We start from the raw sequence: 17,729 nt of genomic DNA on the forward strand, positions 1-17,729 counted from the left end.
GACTGGCCTGCAAATCCTGACTTCAGCCCTATGGAACACGTTTGGATGAATTAGCGGGGAAACTGAGAGGCAGGGTTTGGGTTGGGATCCTCAACATCAATGTATAACCTCACAAATGCGTTTCTAGATAAATGGTCAGAAAGTCTCGTAAACATACTCCTAAAGATTGTTTAAAGCACTTCCAGAAAAGTGCCAGCTGTTATAATTGCAGGGGGTGGGCCGATGTTACCTTAAACCCGATAGGTTAAGAATGGGATTTTACTGAAATTCAAATTCAAGTTAAGGCAGGTGAGCGAATATTGTGGCAATATCATGTATGAAAATAGTGATCATCATTGGAATATTCATGTGGTGCTTCGATGATTTAATGTTTCGCGTTTGCTAAGATAGCGTCATTCCTTGAAGGCTTCAAATTCCTGCTCCTCTCTCTGATTCGCTCTCTGCTGATTAACACTTTCTGTTGTTGTTTGGATGGGCACACAAAAGTTTTGCTGGACAACAAACGTCCAAATTTTCCTTTTCACATGCAAAAAAAAAAGCCATAAAAGATTGTGTGCATGCGTGTATGCTGATCTGTCATGATGATGTTGTGTCAGTTCTGATCCAAACGTGAGCTGAAACTTTTTGGACCCTTTGATTGCTACCAATGATTTGTGCCTTGGTCTTTTCATGTTCATTGTTTCCTTTTTCTTTTGTGTTTGTTTTGTTCTCGGCTGCCAAGTCGTGTCGCAAGATTGTCGTGACACGAGCAACAAAAATGCTAACAAAATGTACACACAAAAATGTTAAGTAACATATAACCTGCTATATGTATCTTCATATCTACTCTTATGGCAAGTAAACGATGCTCAGCTAAGCTAACGACCTGTTCATTTCGCTTCTATCGTGCATGAGAATGAACACGATATTACTTGTCCGTTGCGATGATGATGAGGAAACCGTGCCAAACAAAACAATGAGGACGTAGTGTTTCCTTGTTAGCATAAGCGCTAAAGTGCGCTAGTCATGCTACGAGCTAGTGCATAGTTTGGCTATTGTAAGAACGTCTGTGAGCGACTTGGCCGCGGCTCGTTTTTGTTTTTTGTGATATGTAATGACGAAGTGACCTTCACGTGTCCTCACTAAACATTTTTGTTCATCACATGCAAATATGCAAATTATTGTCATTATTCTTATTATGATTACTTGTTTTTTTTAAACAACTCTTCTCTTTTCAAAGTGCACCAATTATTAACAATAAAACACTTAAGTGACAACAAGTACTGTACATCTTTTTTTCTTAGTGGGACACACACACAGAAATGTGTGTGGAAAAACACACGTAAAACAATGTGGGGGAGGGGTGGGCCTTTCCCCTCCCTCCAAAACAGTCCAATTAGCTTGTGGTTGTCATGGGTGTGTCTGTCACCGATGCGGCACGCACCTGCTCCAATGAGCAGATTGTTTTAGTGGTTAGGGCTCACGTATATATTGCCATGTGTGTGGTCTGGTCTTTGCCAGATCGTTGGACTTCATGTCACATTCCCGCAACCCTTCGTCTGAGTCCTTGCTACTCAGTGTACCGAACCCTGCCTCGTTCTCGACCTTCCCCTTACACCCGCTGATTTTGTTACTGCAGCCTCGTTGAACTGCCTGCCCGTGTACCAACTGTGGACTGAATAAAGACTCCTCCCGAACTGTACCTGGTCTCGTGAGTTCTGCATTTTGGGTTCAGCCTCGTGTTCTGGATCATGACAGAACGATCTGGCCAACACATGGACCCAGCCGACTCTGATCCGGTGTGCAACGGCATCCAGTCTCAAGGTTGGCATCTCGCCGAACATGAAGGAACTCTCCAGACAATTGCTCGCCAGCTGCGAGAGGTAATGGCCCAGCTTGATTACATGCCCGCATCCTTTCCCAGTGGAGCCGACGCCAGTCCGGATCCGGCAGCTGCCGCGGGAGCCTTGCGTATGCCCAAACCAGCCACCTCACTGTTCCCCGCCCCACATTCGGGGTTCTGGTCTCTGCTCTCCCATCCAGAGTGTTTTTCAGGGGACTCTGGTAACGTTAAGCCTTTTGTCACACAGTGCGAGCTCCACTTTGAGCTACAGCCAGTCGCCTTTCCCTCGGACAGAGTCAAGATCGCATTCGTCGTTTCCCACCTGATGCGACGTGCAGAAGCATGCAGACACGTGTCGGACGTGAGCATCCTTTGTGAAATCCATGGCGCAAGTGTTCCAGTTCGCATCTCCTGAATGCGAAGCGGCAAACTCATTGATGACGCTGCGGCAAGGTAAGCGCAAGGTCTCCGACTACGCAATCGACTTCCGCATTCTCGCAGTTGAAAGTATGTGGAACAACAGGGCGGTCCTAGATGCATTCTTTCAAGGGCTGTCTTGGCGGTAAAGGATCCCCTCATCCTGCTGGACTTGCAGACAGACCTGGACGTACTCATCGGTTTCACTTTGAAAATAGACAAGAGACTCATGGAACGGGAGCACACCTACGCGTATCAGGAACAGTGACACTCCTCAAGTTACGTCTGATGAAGCAGAGAAACCCAGGCAGCTGGGCCGCCCGAGCATGTCACCAGAGGAACACCTACGCCGACAGAGGGAGGGGCTCTTCTTCTACTGCGGGCAGTCGGGACACACAGTGACCCACTGTCCGGTCAAACCAGCTGGTACATCACCCCGAACCCTGACTAGGGAGCGTCTCAACCTCATCTCATTCAGGACAGTCCTACAAAGCACTTCCTCTTGACAACAACATACATAGACTCTGGTTCAGACGTCAATCTTTTAAATTCTCAGCTGGTCAAAAGCATGGACCTTCGCAGTACAGCACCCCCACAATGCTTACTCGGCAAATGGGAGTTTCCTCTGCAAAATAACCCTCCGCACTCAGACACTCACCTGACATTTGAGGATTCACATGCAGAACGTATCAGCTTCCACATTTTTTACACCGTGGGTCATAACATAATCTTGGGGGCTCCCTGACTGAGAATACATAACCCCCATATTGACTGGTCAACCGGACAAATCAAGTCCTGGGGAGCCAAGAGTGTACGCACGTCCCTCTCGTCCCAGAAGGCGTCAAACCTCGAGAGATGAGCTGGACCTGTCTTCAGTCCCCTCCTGTTACCACGACCTGAGGGAAGTATTTTCCAGCTGTAAGGTGCTTTGTGATGACCTATCGGCCGGGGACAAAGAATGGGAAACCCGATGCGCTGTCGTGTGTGCATGATGGGGAAAAAACAGAGTCCGACCACGGTCCTATCCTCCCCGATGCTTGTTTCGTCTCATTCTCCACCTGGGAAATTGAAACCCAAGTCAAAGACGTGCTAAAGTACTCTATCAGTCTTGAAGGCTACCCCGATAACAGGCTGGATGTCGTATCACCACTAAGGGGAAGAGTAATTGACTGGGCGCACACCAATCGCACTGCGAGGCACCTGGGCATGGCCAAAACTTAGTCTGTAACAGAGCAACGTTTCTGGTGTCTGAATATTAAAAAAAAGATGTCAGGGAGTACGTCAACGTGTGTCCAGTTTGCGCAGCAAACAGACCCTCCCAGCAAAGCCCCTCAGGACAGTTACGCCATCTCCCCATTCCTCGACGTCCGTGGTCACACATATCTCTGGACTTCATGGTCCAAGGTCACACCGCTGTCCTCTCAGTGGTGGAGTGCTTCTCCAAAATGGTTCATTTCATTCCACTACCTAAAGCACCTCTGCAAAACAAACGGCAGAGCTCATGTTAAATAACATATTCAGGTTGCACCACCTTCCCAAAGATGTGGTCTCCAACAGGGGGCCCCAATTGATTTCCTGGTTTTGTTCTCTTATAGGGGCCACTGTTAGTCTTTCCTCGGGCCATCACCCGGTAACCAATGGCCAGAGAATTATTATTATTTTTTTTTAATTAACTCACTGTTGTGGAAAGAATGCAGTCTTCTAGCATTTAGAGCACTTAGAACGCCCATTAGGGTGATAGTCCATTCCAATGACCACTGTGCAAAGGGTGTCAAGACTTGAAGGAGTGTGATAGTCTGTGGCCATGTCAATTGTGCAAATGTTGCAGATGCTACTCAGGCACATGAGTGGCCAGTATTACTTGGCAACAGATGTGCAGATAGGGAGGTATAGTGAGACTCCTACAGTGTCATGTCATGTCATTATCCAAGCCGCTTATCCTCCCGAGGGTTGCAGTAAAGCTGGAACCTATCCCAGGTAGCTTCGGGCGAAAGGTGGCCTACACCCTGAACTGGTGACCAGTCAGTCGCAGGGGAGATATCGACACCATCACTGAGTGAGAATCGATCTCACGCTGTCCGCACCAAAGGCAGGCGTGTGTACCACTACATCATCAGTGACTCCTCTCCTACAGTGTGTGCACAAATAATCTATAATATATAATACTACTTGGGCCTGCAGAATGTGACAACAAACTCCAAGGAGAAAAGTGGCAGCATGTTGCAGTTAAAATGTAAGCTGTTTAGGAAGTTAATTGCAAGAGGGAAGATGCTGTAGGAATGTGTGTTAGTTTAAATTTGCATTGTTCGGTAACTCCCACCTGAGGGAAGAGGCTGAAAGAGCTGGTGACCAAGATGTGGAGGGTCTGAGAGGATTTTGCCTGCACTTGTCTTCGGACTGGGAGGGTGAAAGTCCTCGAGAGTGGGTAGGGTAGTGCCTACAATCCGTTCAGCTTTTTTGCACAGAGATGAATTGAAATAAGGACCAATACAAGCACAGGGACAACAGCAGGAACAAGAACATATTCAGGGACAGAAGAAAGAGCAGGAACAACTACAACAACAGAAACAACAACAAAAATGGGACCAAGAACAAAGATAGAAGAACCACAAAAAACAAAATCATTGTCAAGAACAGGAACAAGGATAGGAACCAGAAGACCAAAAACAAGAAGAAGATTGGGAACAGGAACAAAAACAAAGAAACAAAACGGGAAAATGAACAAGATCAGGTACAAGGCAAAGAACAGGGACAAGAACATGAACAAGAACAACACCACAAGAATTCGATCAGGGGAAAGAACAAGGACAGGAACGGGAGAAAGAACAAAAAGTGGTATAATATCAATGGAAACAGGTACAAGACCAATAGCAGGAACAGTTAGAGGAAAAAGAACCGGAAGAAGGACAGCAGGAAAGACGGGATTTGAATCAGGGATAGGAACAAGAATGGGATCAAGAAAAAAAAAACCTGACCAGGAACAAGAACAACAGCACAAACAACAACAGGAGCAAGGATCGGCCATCTTGTATCCGATCCTGTCATTCATCTGAAAAAACATTCTGCATGGAATCACAACACCTGAGAAACAAGCAGGCAAGGTGAGTGCATTTGTGAGGCTGAGCTAGTAACCATGGAAACAGCAGCTCTGATCACTATTTAGCCGCAAACACCACTAATGCTAACAAATCCAGTTTTAATCACAAAATGTGCAAAAACCAAACGATGCGAAAAATGCAGCGTTTCATTCTCATTCTTTCATCGTATTTCTCCTCACTTTCAATGTCACCACGAGGGGGCGCTGACGTCACGAGCGACACACGGCTGTAAATTACTTCTGCTTAGCAACAGGCCCGTGGCCTCCTCTGCAGTCTGTCACTTGCTCATTGTTGGCCACACGTATGCACAATTTGTCAAGTGAATGACTGCAGAATGTAATGAAATTTCATTCGGTGGCGCACTTAATGCCAATGAATATTTGAAGTGAATTCATGTCCATTCACTTTCTACTATAAATAAAGTGAAATAAAATATTGTTCGTAGTGGATGTGTACCCTGTCATTGACCGGCAACCTTTCCAATGTTGATTGTTTTCCTGCATATGAATTCAAACATCAGCCTGGTTCTATTTTGAGCGTGTTTGTCGACGTTGAAGGTCGTCCGTAGACAAGGCCGGAGGGTGTCACTGGTTTCAGTTTGGTTACCATACCAACCATTTGTGTTCAGATCCTTCCTTCGTACCTTCTGGAACTCTGCAGGTTTTTTCTCTATCCCCACGTGCAACAAATCAGGATCCCAAGCACTTGTCCTTCTTCTCTTCTTGTTTTCTGACCGATCTTTAAGGTTTTGTTCTCTGACTCTCCCGTTGTCGCTTCTTCTCTGACTCTGTGTACGAGGCTTCTTTTGACTCTTTCCAAGTCTTGTTTGACTCCTTTTTGCTCATTTTTTCCACTCTGTCTCTTTTTCGCTGAATCACTTAAAACTCACTCTCTTATACTCTTCGACTCTCATGGATCTTCTATGACGCTTCTCACTTCTGTTCTCCTTTCTTTCTTTTTCTTTCTTTTTTACCCATTTGTATTTTTGGACCTCTGTGACTATTCTTTTCTCCGGATTCTTCTCCAAATGCTGTAGACTGTTTTTTACTTTGCACTTTTCGTCAAACACTTCTCTTCAGTCTTCTCCGATTTGACATTTCTGCTCATACTCTCGCCAATGAGCCTTATCTCTTCTTTTCTGAAGTTTTTCCACCTTAACTTCTATCCTCATTCTATTGTAACTTGTCTTTTTGATTTGATATATTTTTTTTCAATCTTCCTTTGGTTTTTTAAAAGAAATCCATGTTACTGTTGACTTTCACACAGAAACCATCAATATGTGACAAGGAAGTTGTATGCGGGGTCGGAGGAGGTTGTCTCGTTAAATGTGTTAACGAGTAGTATTGTTGATGACAAAAGGCGCGATGGAGGAGGAGACGTGTTTCCACGGCAACAGCTGGCAACACTGCAGTATCAAGTAAAAATAAACCGCTTTTCTTGTTGTACTTCTCAAGTCATAACACAGCACACAAATACAGTACACGCTGTCATATTTTTCACTGAGCTGAAGTCCATTTAAACGTGTGTCATGTCTCCTTGAATGTAAATAAATATTATTCATCATAGCAGTAATCATGTTCGAGTTCAGGTTGTTTGAGGACAGAGGCTTGCAATACCGCAAACGCACATAAAAATTCTGCAGACCAGTCAGAAGAATCTCGTTCTCTGCCAGTAACTCAACCCACAGCTACTGCGTGTCGTCCATTATACAGCAGGTGAGATAAGTATTTAACATGTCACCCTTATTCTCACAGAATATATTTCCAAAGGTGCTACTGGGATGGAAATTTCACCAGAAGTTGAAAACAATGCAAACAACTCATAAATACAAAGAAAAACAAATAAGTTCAAAAAATTAATTTGTGTGTAACAATGCGAAATGGCACGAGGAAAAGTATTGAACAGATGAAGAAAGGGTGGTGCAAAAAGACATAAAAGCCAAAAAGTTTAGAAAGTTTGTAAGGTGCTCTTTGCTTAGTTTGCAAATGGGTTTACTCATGTAAATCACATTTGCTTATATTGTGTAAAAAAATGCACTGTATAAATAAATTTTCATTGCTTCGACATAAGTGTGAATAAATCGAAGCATATCTGTCATGAATTCAAAACAAAGTATATCAAGAAATTAAGAAAATCAATTTTCTTTTTATGTAATATATACATGACATAAAACACTAATAATACGTTCTGGTGAAACAAATAAAAGCTATTCCTAATCAGACACCTAAAGTATAGTTGTGTGGCTTTGTTATTGATACACAAAGCTAAACGACATTTATTATAATGCTACCAACACCCGAGAATGTGCAGCATATTATATGCTACAACCAATGATACCTTGATTCCAAGAGACTTAAAGACCTGACACCTGTGGAACAACAATGCCTTGGAGTTGAAATCCAACCTTATTCCCTAGAACAGGCGTGTCAAAGTCCTTTTTGTTGCGGGCCAAGTTGCAGTTATGGTTTCTGGTGGTTAGGGTTTTATAACTGTGTTGTCATTAAATGTTGTCAATTTTGTCTCGAAACTGCTGTCATATCTCAGTCAGGCCAGTTATACACTACTCGTGCACTCACGCTTGTAATCTCGTGTGCCACTGTGACCACCTGCCCTGAGTACCGGGACCGCTGCCATGGCACAAGGACGAGGATGCGTTAATTAGGCTGGTTAAAAACACTCAAAACACAGTCCCTTACCTAATCAGGACTCAGAATATGATGCAGGGTTTCTTTTAGTGAATCAGGATACAGAACACAATGCACATCCATATGCTGTTAAAAAAAAAAGAAGCCTGCTACACAGAAAAAAATTACACACAAAAATCCGTGTAATAGCGAAGCTGCATTGTCTTAAGAATCCTTGCAACATGGTCACTGCACTGGACTATTGTAAGTCATTTCGGAATGCTCTAATTTCTAGAGCACTCAGCATCATTTTGGACAATTGTTAAGAAAAAAAAAATACTGGTATTACCATGTAATTTTTATTGTAGAGTAAGTGTTTTTATGTCTCAAAAGTATCATGTTTTGTACAAGAGCAACTCCAACGAACGGAGACAAATTCTTTGTGCATTTTTTTTACATACTTGGCAAAAAAAAAAAAACACTATTCCATCCGCTAGTTTCATGACAAAGTGTTCTAAAGTTCCGTCAATAAAATCTATGAGTGGCTCCACAGTGGTTTCTTGGCATCAGTGACTCCACAAATGTGTCCTTGGAAGAATGGGCAACAAATCCCATAAAACCATTAAATACATCAGCCTGACTATGAAAAATTGACAGCACATCATAATCGCTCTGAAAACGGGGACTGCAATAGTGACTGGTCATGATTGCTGTGGATGCCGGCGAGATTTTTTTTTTTTTGGTCCAAAAAAAAATCGAGGATGAGAAGCTCAGTCTGCTGTAGTAAAACAAGGTGCACGCTACTTACCTGACATCAGGTAATAGAGTGTATTAAAACTTATATTTTGCTGACATCTCATGACCTTTCAGAAGTTGTGTCACGTTCCCCCGCGCTCAAGTGTGCATTTTGTTGCTTTTGCAAGAGTTGTCACGGTATGAGAGGGTTCGTGGTAGCGGGGAATTTACTTAAAACGACAATGAAAGAATGGACATTGCTAGGTTAAAAAAAATCAATAATGAACAGAGGCGAGAACTGAGATTGAAAAGAATTTTATTTGAATCATTTGTACGATGCCCCCCCCCTTACTGCACGTCCCTGATTTGACTGCTTCCTGAACTCCAAACCTCAATCAACTCACAAGGCTGTCGTAACCCTAAATTGACAAAGTATCTAGATCTGTCCACATAGATTTGCTGTTACTGGACTAAATACTGCACATTTATCAGGAAATACCAAGTGATGTAAGTCAACACGGGAGAGCAGACTTCCTGCCATCTGCAGAAAAATCAAGATGGAAGTAGCAGGCAATGATAGAAAAATAGATGATCCGGTGCTAAAATGGCTAATCCACAAAGACAAACTTAGAAAATCAACTATGCTGGTCCATTTACTGCTGCCGTGCATCATGCATGTGGAGTGCGGCTGTCACGTTAAAGCGACTGAACATTCATTTAGAGACCATCTTTTATTCCAAGATCCAAAAGAAAATGGAAACGACTCACATCCAACGTCCGTATCGTCACGCCAATGAGATCCTCCTTCCATTCACCTTCTCGCCTCGCAGCTTCAGTGAAAAGTTCATGAAACTAATGTTGAACAACTTTCTTAGCAGCTATTTTTTTAAGTTATTTTAGGTACTTTGAAATTAAACTTCTTTCAAGCTCATCAAAATGCATGAGCCCTTCTTAAAAGTTGTTCTGACTTCTTCTCTCAGGTGATTTAAGATTCACTTCAGTTCGTGAAAGTTCACATAACTTTGTTTGAATAAAGTTCTTAAATTTAGTCAGCCCATGAAAATTCTTGATAGATTATTCCTGTTGTTGAGACAACCTCCAAGTTCAACTTCTTCATTTCCTTAAAGCTGGAAATTCCAAATTCTTTAAGGGAGTCTAAAGTCCTGATTCCTTTCGGATTCTTGACTCTCTTTCAACAAAAGCCACTGAATCTCCTCAAAGTTGTTTAAAGTTCGTTCCGGTTCTCAACTTCATTTCAAGTTATTTTAAGTTCACTCAAATGTAAACGTATTCAAAGTTTAGGGCATTATATTGTTTGGATGTACTTAGTTGAAATTCAAAGTTCTTCAAGTATTATGAAACATCACTAAATCTTTAAAATTCAAACCGATTCAAAGTTATTTCACAATTCTGTGAAGTTATTTACAGTTCTTCAAAGTTCATCAAATGTCTTCCTGTTCATTAAAGGGGAACTAGTGACCCCCCCTCCCCAACCCTAACATTTACAAGTAAAAGCTGGAAAATTGATTAATATTGGGGGTGGATTTTCACCATGTTGGGTGTAATAAGTATCAGCTGAAGACCACAAGTCTTGAAAGTCTGGATATTTTTCAGACAAAAACTGAAAATCGTTAAGTTAGATATATTTAAGCAAGCCAGTTTTGTTAGAAATGGATCACAACAATCCTTTGGTCCAATAGGAACTCTTCAGCCACAAAGTAGTGCGGCAAATTATAATACAATGATTTTGCTCGACAGAGACGATATGAAGCCAGTCGTTATTGAATATTTAGTATGCTGCACGGCTTTCTGAGTAAATAAAGCTGGAAATTAAGCTGGAACTGGCAAATAGATGTCACATTCTTGAGGATTTGCACCCCCACAAGTGTTAAAACACCTAAAAATGGCAGCCCCCAAAAGAGAATACATAAAGGCAGATGCGATGTTTTAAACGTTTTTTCTTCTTAAGAAAAAATACTTTATAGATTTAAGTAAACAGCAGCTGATGAAGATATGCACATTTAAAATAAAAATATTTTATGTTGGGTTCACCTTTAAACTTGTCTAAAGTGATTTAAGGTTCTTCTTTAAAGTTCTTGACTGAGCTGGCCTACAAGTTGATGTACCTTCAAGACCATCAAAAACTAAACATGGCACCAACGGGCTGAACCTGACGAAGAGCCTCAACTCACCTTTCAACCGTGTCATTTCCTTTGGTTTGGTTTGTGTCACGCGATTTTAAACAGACTAAAGTGTTGTTTTCCTAGCTGCCACTGAACACCGTGTACCAGAGCGTGCACGTGAGAGCGCATGTGAGCATCAAGCTGGTGATTGGCTGACACGGCAATGTAATCAGGTTTTTAGGTCTATGCTTTTAAATCTATGCTCTACCACGTTTGCGGCGAAGTCAAAGTACAGCCCAAGGCGATGACGTGATGATGTCATGGCGACGATATAATTGCCAATATGTTCTGATTCTTTTAGCCCATGTTCAGTAGACGCAAAGGTCAGGAAACTTCATCTCGTAGATCGGTACAGACTGGTGTTGGGCGTGGCCTGACGACACAGACACCACGCCGGATGGACTTGGGGGGGGTCTGGGGAGCCGAGATGTCATGTGATTATTAGCTTGACGAGACGCTAGCCTCAGGTGATGCTTTTAGTCAGTACTCACCTGATGGTGAGTTCAAAGATATGCGCCAAACGTTCATGAAGCATGTTGGCCTGCGTGCACACAGACACACACACACAAACAAACAAACAAACAAACAAACAAACAAACAAACAAACACACACCACAGGTGAGCAGAGAGGTCCCAAATAAATCCGTTGCCACATTTTCTCTTACCAGTAGGGCTGAAAACAAAATTTTGTTTATTTTTTCAATTACTTGTTCAATACATGAATCAAATTAAAGTAATTTCAACCACTTTTCTAAAAAAACAACAACAACAACAAAAAACAAATGTTTCAAATTGAAAGTGCAAAAAATGCACAAATAAACTGAGAAGGAATCAGTAACTGTATTGGTCTCTAATCTGGGTAGAAAAGACAGAAATGGTTATCTTTGTTTGCCAAAATAAAACCAGATGTTTTCTTATGAGTCACGTCGGACTTTGATGCGGGTGGCGTGGGTACAATTCACGCTCAGTGATGGTGTCGATATGTGCCTTGTGACTGACTGGCGACCAGTTCAGAGTGTAGTCTGCCTTTAGCCCAAAGTTAGCAGGGAGAACTCTCGCGGCACTTATGAGGATAAGCAGCTTGAAAAATAGCTAGCTGCCACAGGCTTCAGAATACCCGTGAGTGGAGATAAGCAGTGTAGAAAATGGATGGATTGTTTAAATCTGTTCATTGTTGCACTTCTTCATTGGAGTACCTTGGACTCGCAGTGTGCCGCGATCTCCTCAAACGGAGCTTTCTGGAATTTCTCCATCACCTGGCGACGGCGCTCACGCTCTTGATCCTCTAGGACACTTGTGTCTGACCGACAGGTACACAATACACACACGTGCACACAAATGCGACGACACACACAAGTTAAAAGAATGTGCATTTGTGGTTCAAAAAGGTGTTTTTAATCTGTGAGCGCGTTACCAATGGCTTTCTTCAGGGTCTCAAAGGTGATCTCCTCAGCCAACAGTGACTACACAAACACACACACACACACACACACACACACACACACACACACAAACACACACAGAAACACAGTTCCATTGTACAATGATGTTAACAATCGACATTGGAATGAACTATCAACTCAACTTTTTTTATAGAGCACTTTAAAAAAAAAAGCCATGTCTGAAACAAAGTGCTGCCCATAAATAAAAATAATCACACCTAGGATAATATAATTTAACAATCATTAAGAACAGCAAAAAATACAAAACAACAACAATAATAATTGGCTTGTTTGAAATACCTGTAAACATATACTGTTTACAGCACTGAGAATGTAAAGAATTAAACCATTTTGTCACTATTTCTTTCAATTCAACGGGCATTGTGCTGCTTCTTCTAGTGTGCATGCCTTAGCGATTTTTGGGCAGTATCATACTTACATACAGATCTACTGTACATAGTCTTCTGTTGGTTAGTAAGCGGCAGTAATATTATACTATACTTATTCCTATATATTTGTGTTCAAATATCCATTGCTTTCAGTATTATAACACCACCAGATTGATCCTATTCATTAACTCGTCTTTGACGTTTCCTGATAGTGTATTAAGCCAGCAAGCAGACTTCATGGCATTTCTCAGTGGGTTATATTTGGTTTGAAAGTTATGGGACCACTGTCCTAATAAAAGGTATCAATAAAATAAATAAATAACTGTGTTAACTACCATATTTTCACGGCTATACAGCGCACCGTATTAAAAGGCGCATCCACAGATGCGGGTAAATTCCAGTATTTAACACACGTACAAGGCACACCGTATTATTAGGCGCAGGCAGGGTGGCGCTCGCGAGACAGTGAGGCGCAATGGACCTTTGGGACATGTCAATCACTTGTACAATAACAGCCAATCAGATAGCCGGATTGTCTTAACCCCTGTCTTTTTCCTCCCACTACGAGCTAATATATTCTCTACACTTCTTCACAATCACGCCCTGGCGGTAAAAAATGCTCACAGAGCAAACTCGAGGCTTGCTGTTAGAATGCAAACGTCGTACTGACCTTGTCTGGCAGGCTGTTGGGCAATATGTCCACCTGCAGCGAGATGGTGTCCACAAAACTCTTCCTCCTGGACAGGCGCTCTTCATCTGTGGGACGCCACACGGTTAGTGAGTCGTTGGGACCGCCAGCGCTCACAGCCAAAATGTCAGCTGTGCTAAGATTTCATTCATATCTGTTGTGAGTGGACCCCAGTGGAAGGCCGGGATACAAGAGTTTACCCTGGATTTTTTTGTTTTTCAGCCTCTCCTCCATTCATGAAAAAATATAATTTAATTTCTCTTTTTGTGCTCGGATAAAAGCAACACAGTGGACCACCGCATGGTTGTCTATTGGCATTCACAAACTCACCTAGATGCAGATTTTGGGGGCAGGGGATACTTATCCAACTATTTGCAAAACTCCATAATTTGCTGTATTTTTTTTTTGATCCCGTATTTATTCACATTTTTTTCCTTGAAAATAATTTTGATCTCAAAAACATGCATTAATTTGAGACTCTAAATTGCCCTCAAGTGTGATTATGAGAATGACAAGTTGTTTCTATGTGCCTTGCGATTGCTTGGCAACCAGTTCAGGGTGTACTGCACCTCTAGCCCGAAGGTAGCTGGGACAAGCTCCAGCACTCATGCGACCCTTGTCAGGATAAGTGGCTAAGATAATAGATGAAGGATGGCGCAAAAACAGTGAGCGTCAATTCTCAGAATTTCAGCAGTCCATCTATTACCGTTGTGTCATCTTGGTGTGAAAGGGAATTGAAGACCTTCACTTATACAAACAGTACTTTACCATTGTTTTGTTTCTGGAAAAACTAGGCTGAAGTGAGTTAAAGACTTTCACTTGGGAGATAAGTAGTAATTTACTGCCATCTCATGGCACCTTGTGTGTGTTTTTTTCAGCTTGTCCCTTTCGGGGTCACCACAGCGTGTCATCTCAGACGAACGCATATATATGTTTGGCACAATTTTTACGCCGGATGCCCTTCCTGACGCAACCCTTCTCAGGGAGTGGAGGCCCCAGTGGGATACAAACCCACAACCTCTGGTTTACCAAACCAGTGCTCTAACCACTGAGCTACGGGGCTTGCTTATGGCACCTTGTGTATGCAATTTTAAACCTTTTAAAATAACCATCAATTACTTGCAGATTTTTGCTATTCACAGCAGGAATCAGTCGCTACACAAATTAAAAGGGTTCGCGACACTCAATCCCTTAATAGGAAATTCAACTGATGCTATATGAAACGGGGGGGAAGTAAAATTGAAATCAGGCTTCGGCGGCCGACTGGTTAGCATAATCGCCTCAGATTTTTGAGGGCTGGGTTTCAAATCCCGGCCCTGCCTCAGTGGAGTTTGCATGTTCTCTTCGTGGCTGTGTAGGTTTTGCCAGATACATCCCAAAAACATTCACGGTTGGTTAATTGAAGACTCTAAATTGCCCATAGGTGTGAATGTGAGTACGAATAGTTGTTTATATGCCCCCTGTGATTGGCTTGTGACCAATTCAGGGTGTTCTCTGACTCTCGCCGGATGATAGCTGGGATAATGTTGAACATGCCTGCGACCCTAGTGAGGATAGGCGGAACATTGGAGGAATAAAAATTAGATGTAGGTTTTAGTTTCAGGACTTGTAGTCAAGCCCTAGGTTGGCAAACAACATGACAAGAGAAACGGCAATGTTCAGAGAAGAAGCCCTCAAAAACTCCATATTAATGCTAATTGCTAAGACACTAGTCACTGGAGTGTTCTCCTTACTACAGCGCTCTCTACTAACATTTTAGCCACGACACTAACACAAATACAAGGTAAAGGAGCTCCTCAGACCACACTGTGAAAGAAACAGGAAGTCGAATACTCATCGTGAGTCCGTAGGAGCTGTAGGCACAAACTGTGGAGGCACTAGCATGCCAATCCTGAAGTGACTAAACAACATGTCAAAGTAGTGGTTCTCAAACTTGGATCCCCACAACCCTGTGCGTCTGCAGGTCATAGTTTATGGGTATCCACAAATAAAGCAATAACTTGTGTGATATTGTTTTTAAAGTCCTTATCTAGACATCATTGCTGTTGGGAGAAAGCCCTGCACGTCCAGATATGGGAAATTTCACATTTATTCACAAATTGATAGTTTGTCTGTCCCAACTCCGTCCTATTTCCACATCATCACATAAATCTTACATCCCCAAATTTATACTGTGTATACTTTTTGAGAAAGTAGACCCATTTTTTTCAATGGAGAAAGGAATTTTTCCAGAATAAAAGGCGTAATATTAGCTGAATAACCGAGTTTTTGAAATTCCCCTTGTTTAAAAAGGAGGACTGTTTTCCATAATATCTATTCATTGTAATTTGGAGTAAAAATAATCTATGTTTAAATAAAGACGAGGTTCTTGTTAAAATAGCTCCCTGGACCCCAAAAGTTTGAGAACCCTTGATCTAAAGGTCATATAGGTGGTCTGTTGCTATGGTGACTAAAGTTGCTATGGTTACCTCTGGACGTCTGTTTGCACCTGTTCACAATTTTTCCGACCGTGTAAAGCACTGACAAGAAGAGGAAAAACCAAAGTCACATGACACTTTGTCATCCAGATGTTCACCAAAAGGACTTAGAGCTCGTTCACAATTTTGAACTAACAATGAGCCTGTGGATGTGGGGTCATTAAGAGAATAAACAAGCCAGGTTGTTTGACCTTTGATTGGATAAAATTGATTAGAAGATAGCAACTGAAGAATGGGAGAATGATGTCAGGAAGGAAATTTTAACATAGGTGTCAAACTCATGGCCCGAGGGCCAGATTCGAGGAGTTTTGTGTTACCAAACATTAACAATCGTTGAAAAAGCCATTGCTCTTGATTCCAAAACCGGTTCACAAATGTCATGGGTAAATATAATGAAGTGGTTAAAGAATTATATGTTTTCGCAGTCATAACAGTCCTCTGAGAGAAACCGGAACTACAATGTGGCCAGTGACAAAAATGAGCTTGACACCCCTGTTTTAACATTTCACTGTGATGGTAAGGAAACAAGAACAGAAACAAATTGAGAGGAAGAGGGAAAATGAAAGTGATGGGAAAAAGAAGGAGAAAACAAGGAAAAGGAAGTGTACAGACGTGACGGTTAAAAAGAAGGAAAAGTATAGGAAAAAGGAAGAGATGGAAAGGTAAAGAAAACAAAGTGAGCGATGAAAGAGCAAAGGAAAAGGTAGGCAAGTGATGAAGCCGAAGGAAAAGAAGAAAAGGCAGTCCGAGCAGAGGAATAAAGTGATGGGATGGAGAGAAAGACAAAAGTGGTGAGCATAAGCAGGAGAAAAGGGGAATCGTGCAATGAAGGAAATAACATGGAAGAAGGCAGAGTAGGAATAGAGAAGGAAAAGGGAAGTGAGTGATGGAATGGGAAAGAAAGGGAGCAAGCAAAAAAAGGAAGCGTGCTCTGGGAAGAAGGAAAAGAAGAAAGTGATGAATGGATAAAAAGAAAAGAAGAAGTAAAAGGAACACGTGCAATGAAGGAAACGAAAAGGGAAGGATACAAGTAGATGCGTATTTAGGAAAAGAGAAAAAACAAGCAAGTGATGGGGAGAAGGAAAAGAATTGACTTGGCAAAAAAGGATAAAGGACGCAAGGGATCAGAAGAAGGCAAGGAGAAGGAAAGAGCAAGTTGGTGAGTGACAGCTCCCAACCTATAGAAATTCACTTCAAGATAATTTTTTCTGAATTTCCAGTTTCTCACAATTTAGTCAAGAACATTGCCATGGGACAATTATTGCGGTACAGCATCCCGTTGCCCAATTGCGGTTCATTGTTCCCGGCCCTGCGGATTTTGCTCTCAGTCCTACCCATAATATACTACTGTATATTTTCACGACTATAAGATGCACTTAAAAGTCTTGAATTTTCTCCTAAAAAGACAGGGCACCTTATAATGTGCGCATACAAAGTTCCAAAATCTGGAAATGTTGTTGTGTGACTACGCCAATGAAGTACAACCTAACACACAGTTGTCAAACTCAAGGTCCGGGTGGCCAGATACGGCGCACCGAATGGTTTTATATGGCCCATAAACACAAATCATGTACATCAACTTCCAAGATTTTTGTTATTATTCTAGACCAAATTATCAAAAAGTTATACCACACATGAAAGTGTTGAGATATTGCAAGCATTTTTGTGTGCCTAAACATCAACAATAGTAGAAAAAAACATTTCCTTGATTTCAGATTCCAAAACCAGTTCACAAGTTTCATGTTTAAACATGATAAGAGGAAAGATTTTCATGTTTTCACAGTCATAAAGGCCCTTTGAGGGAAACCGTAACTACAATGTGGCCTGTGACAAAAATGAGTTTGACACTGACTA

The 17,729-nt window shown here is 41.9% G+C and overlaps 1 protein-coding gene across 1 annotated transcript in view; it reads right to left on the reverse strand.

The window, feature by feature from the left end:
- Positions 1-8,913: 8,913 nt before the first annotated feature.
- The window catches only part of efr3a (EFR3 homolog A (S. cerevisiae)), a 69,290-nt gene continuing 60,474 nt past the window's right edge, over positions 8,914-17,729 (reverse strand). The window contains exons 19-23 of the mRNA XM_061839068.1: positions 13,381-13,466; positions 12,294-12,342; positions 12,076-12,179; positions 11,371-11,420; positions 8,914-11,293 (exon numbers count right to left, since the gene is read on the reverse strand). Of these exons, the coding sequence (XP_061695052.1) occupies positions 11,188-11,293; positions 11,371-11,420; positions 12,076-12,179; positions 12,294-12,342; positions 13,381-13,466 (395 nt within the window). The 3' untranslated portion in view covers positions 8,914-11,187. The remainder of the gene's footprint in view (positions 11,294-11,370; positions 11,421-12,075; positions 12,180-12,293; positions 12,343-13,380; positions 13,467-17,729) is intronic.

This window comes from Syngnathoides biaculeatus, chromosome 13, assembly GCF_019802595.1.
Source record: "Syngnathoides biaculeatus isolate LvHL_M chromosome 13, ASM1980259v1, whole genome shotgun sequence".
In the NCBI taxonomy this organism is placed as follows: Eukaryota; Metazoa; Chordata; class Actinopteri; order Syngnathiformes; family Syngnathidae; genus Syngnathoides; species Syngnathoides biaculeatus.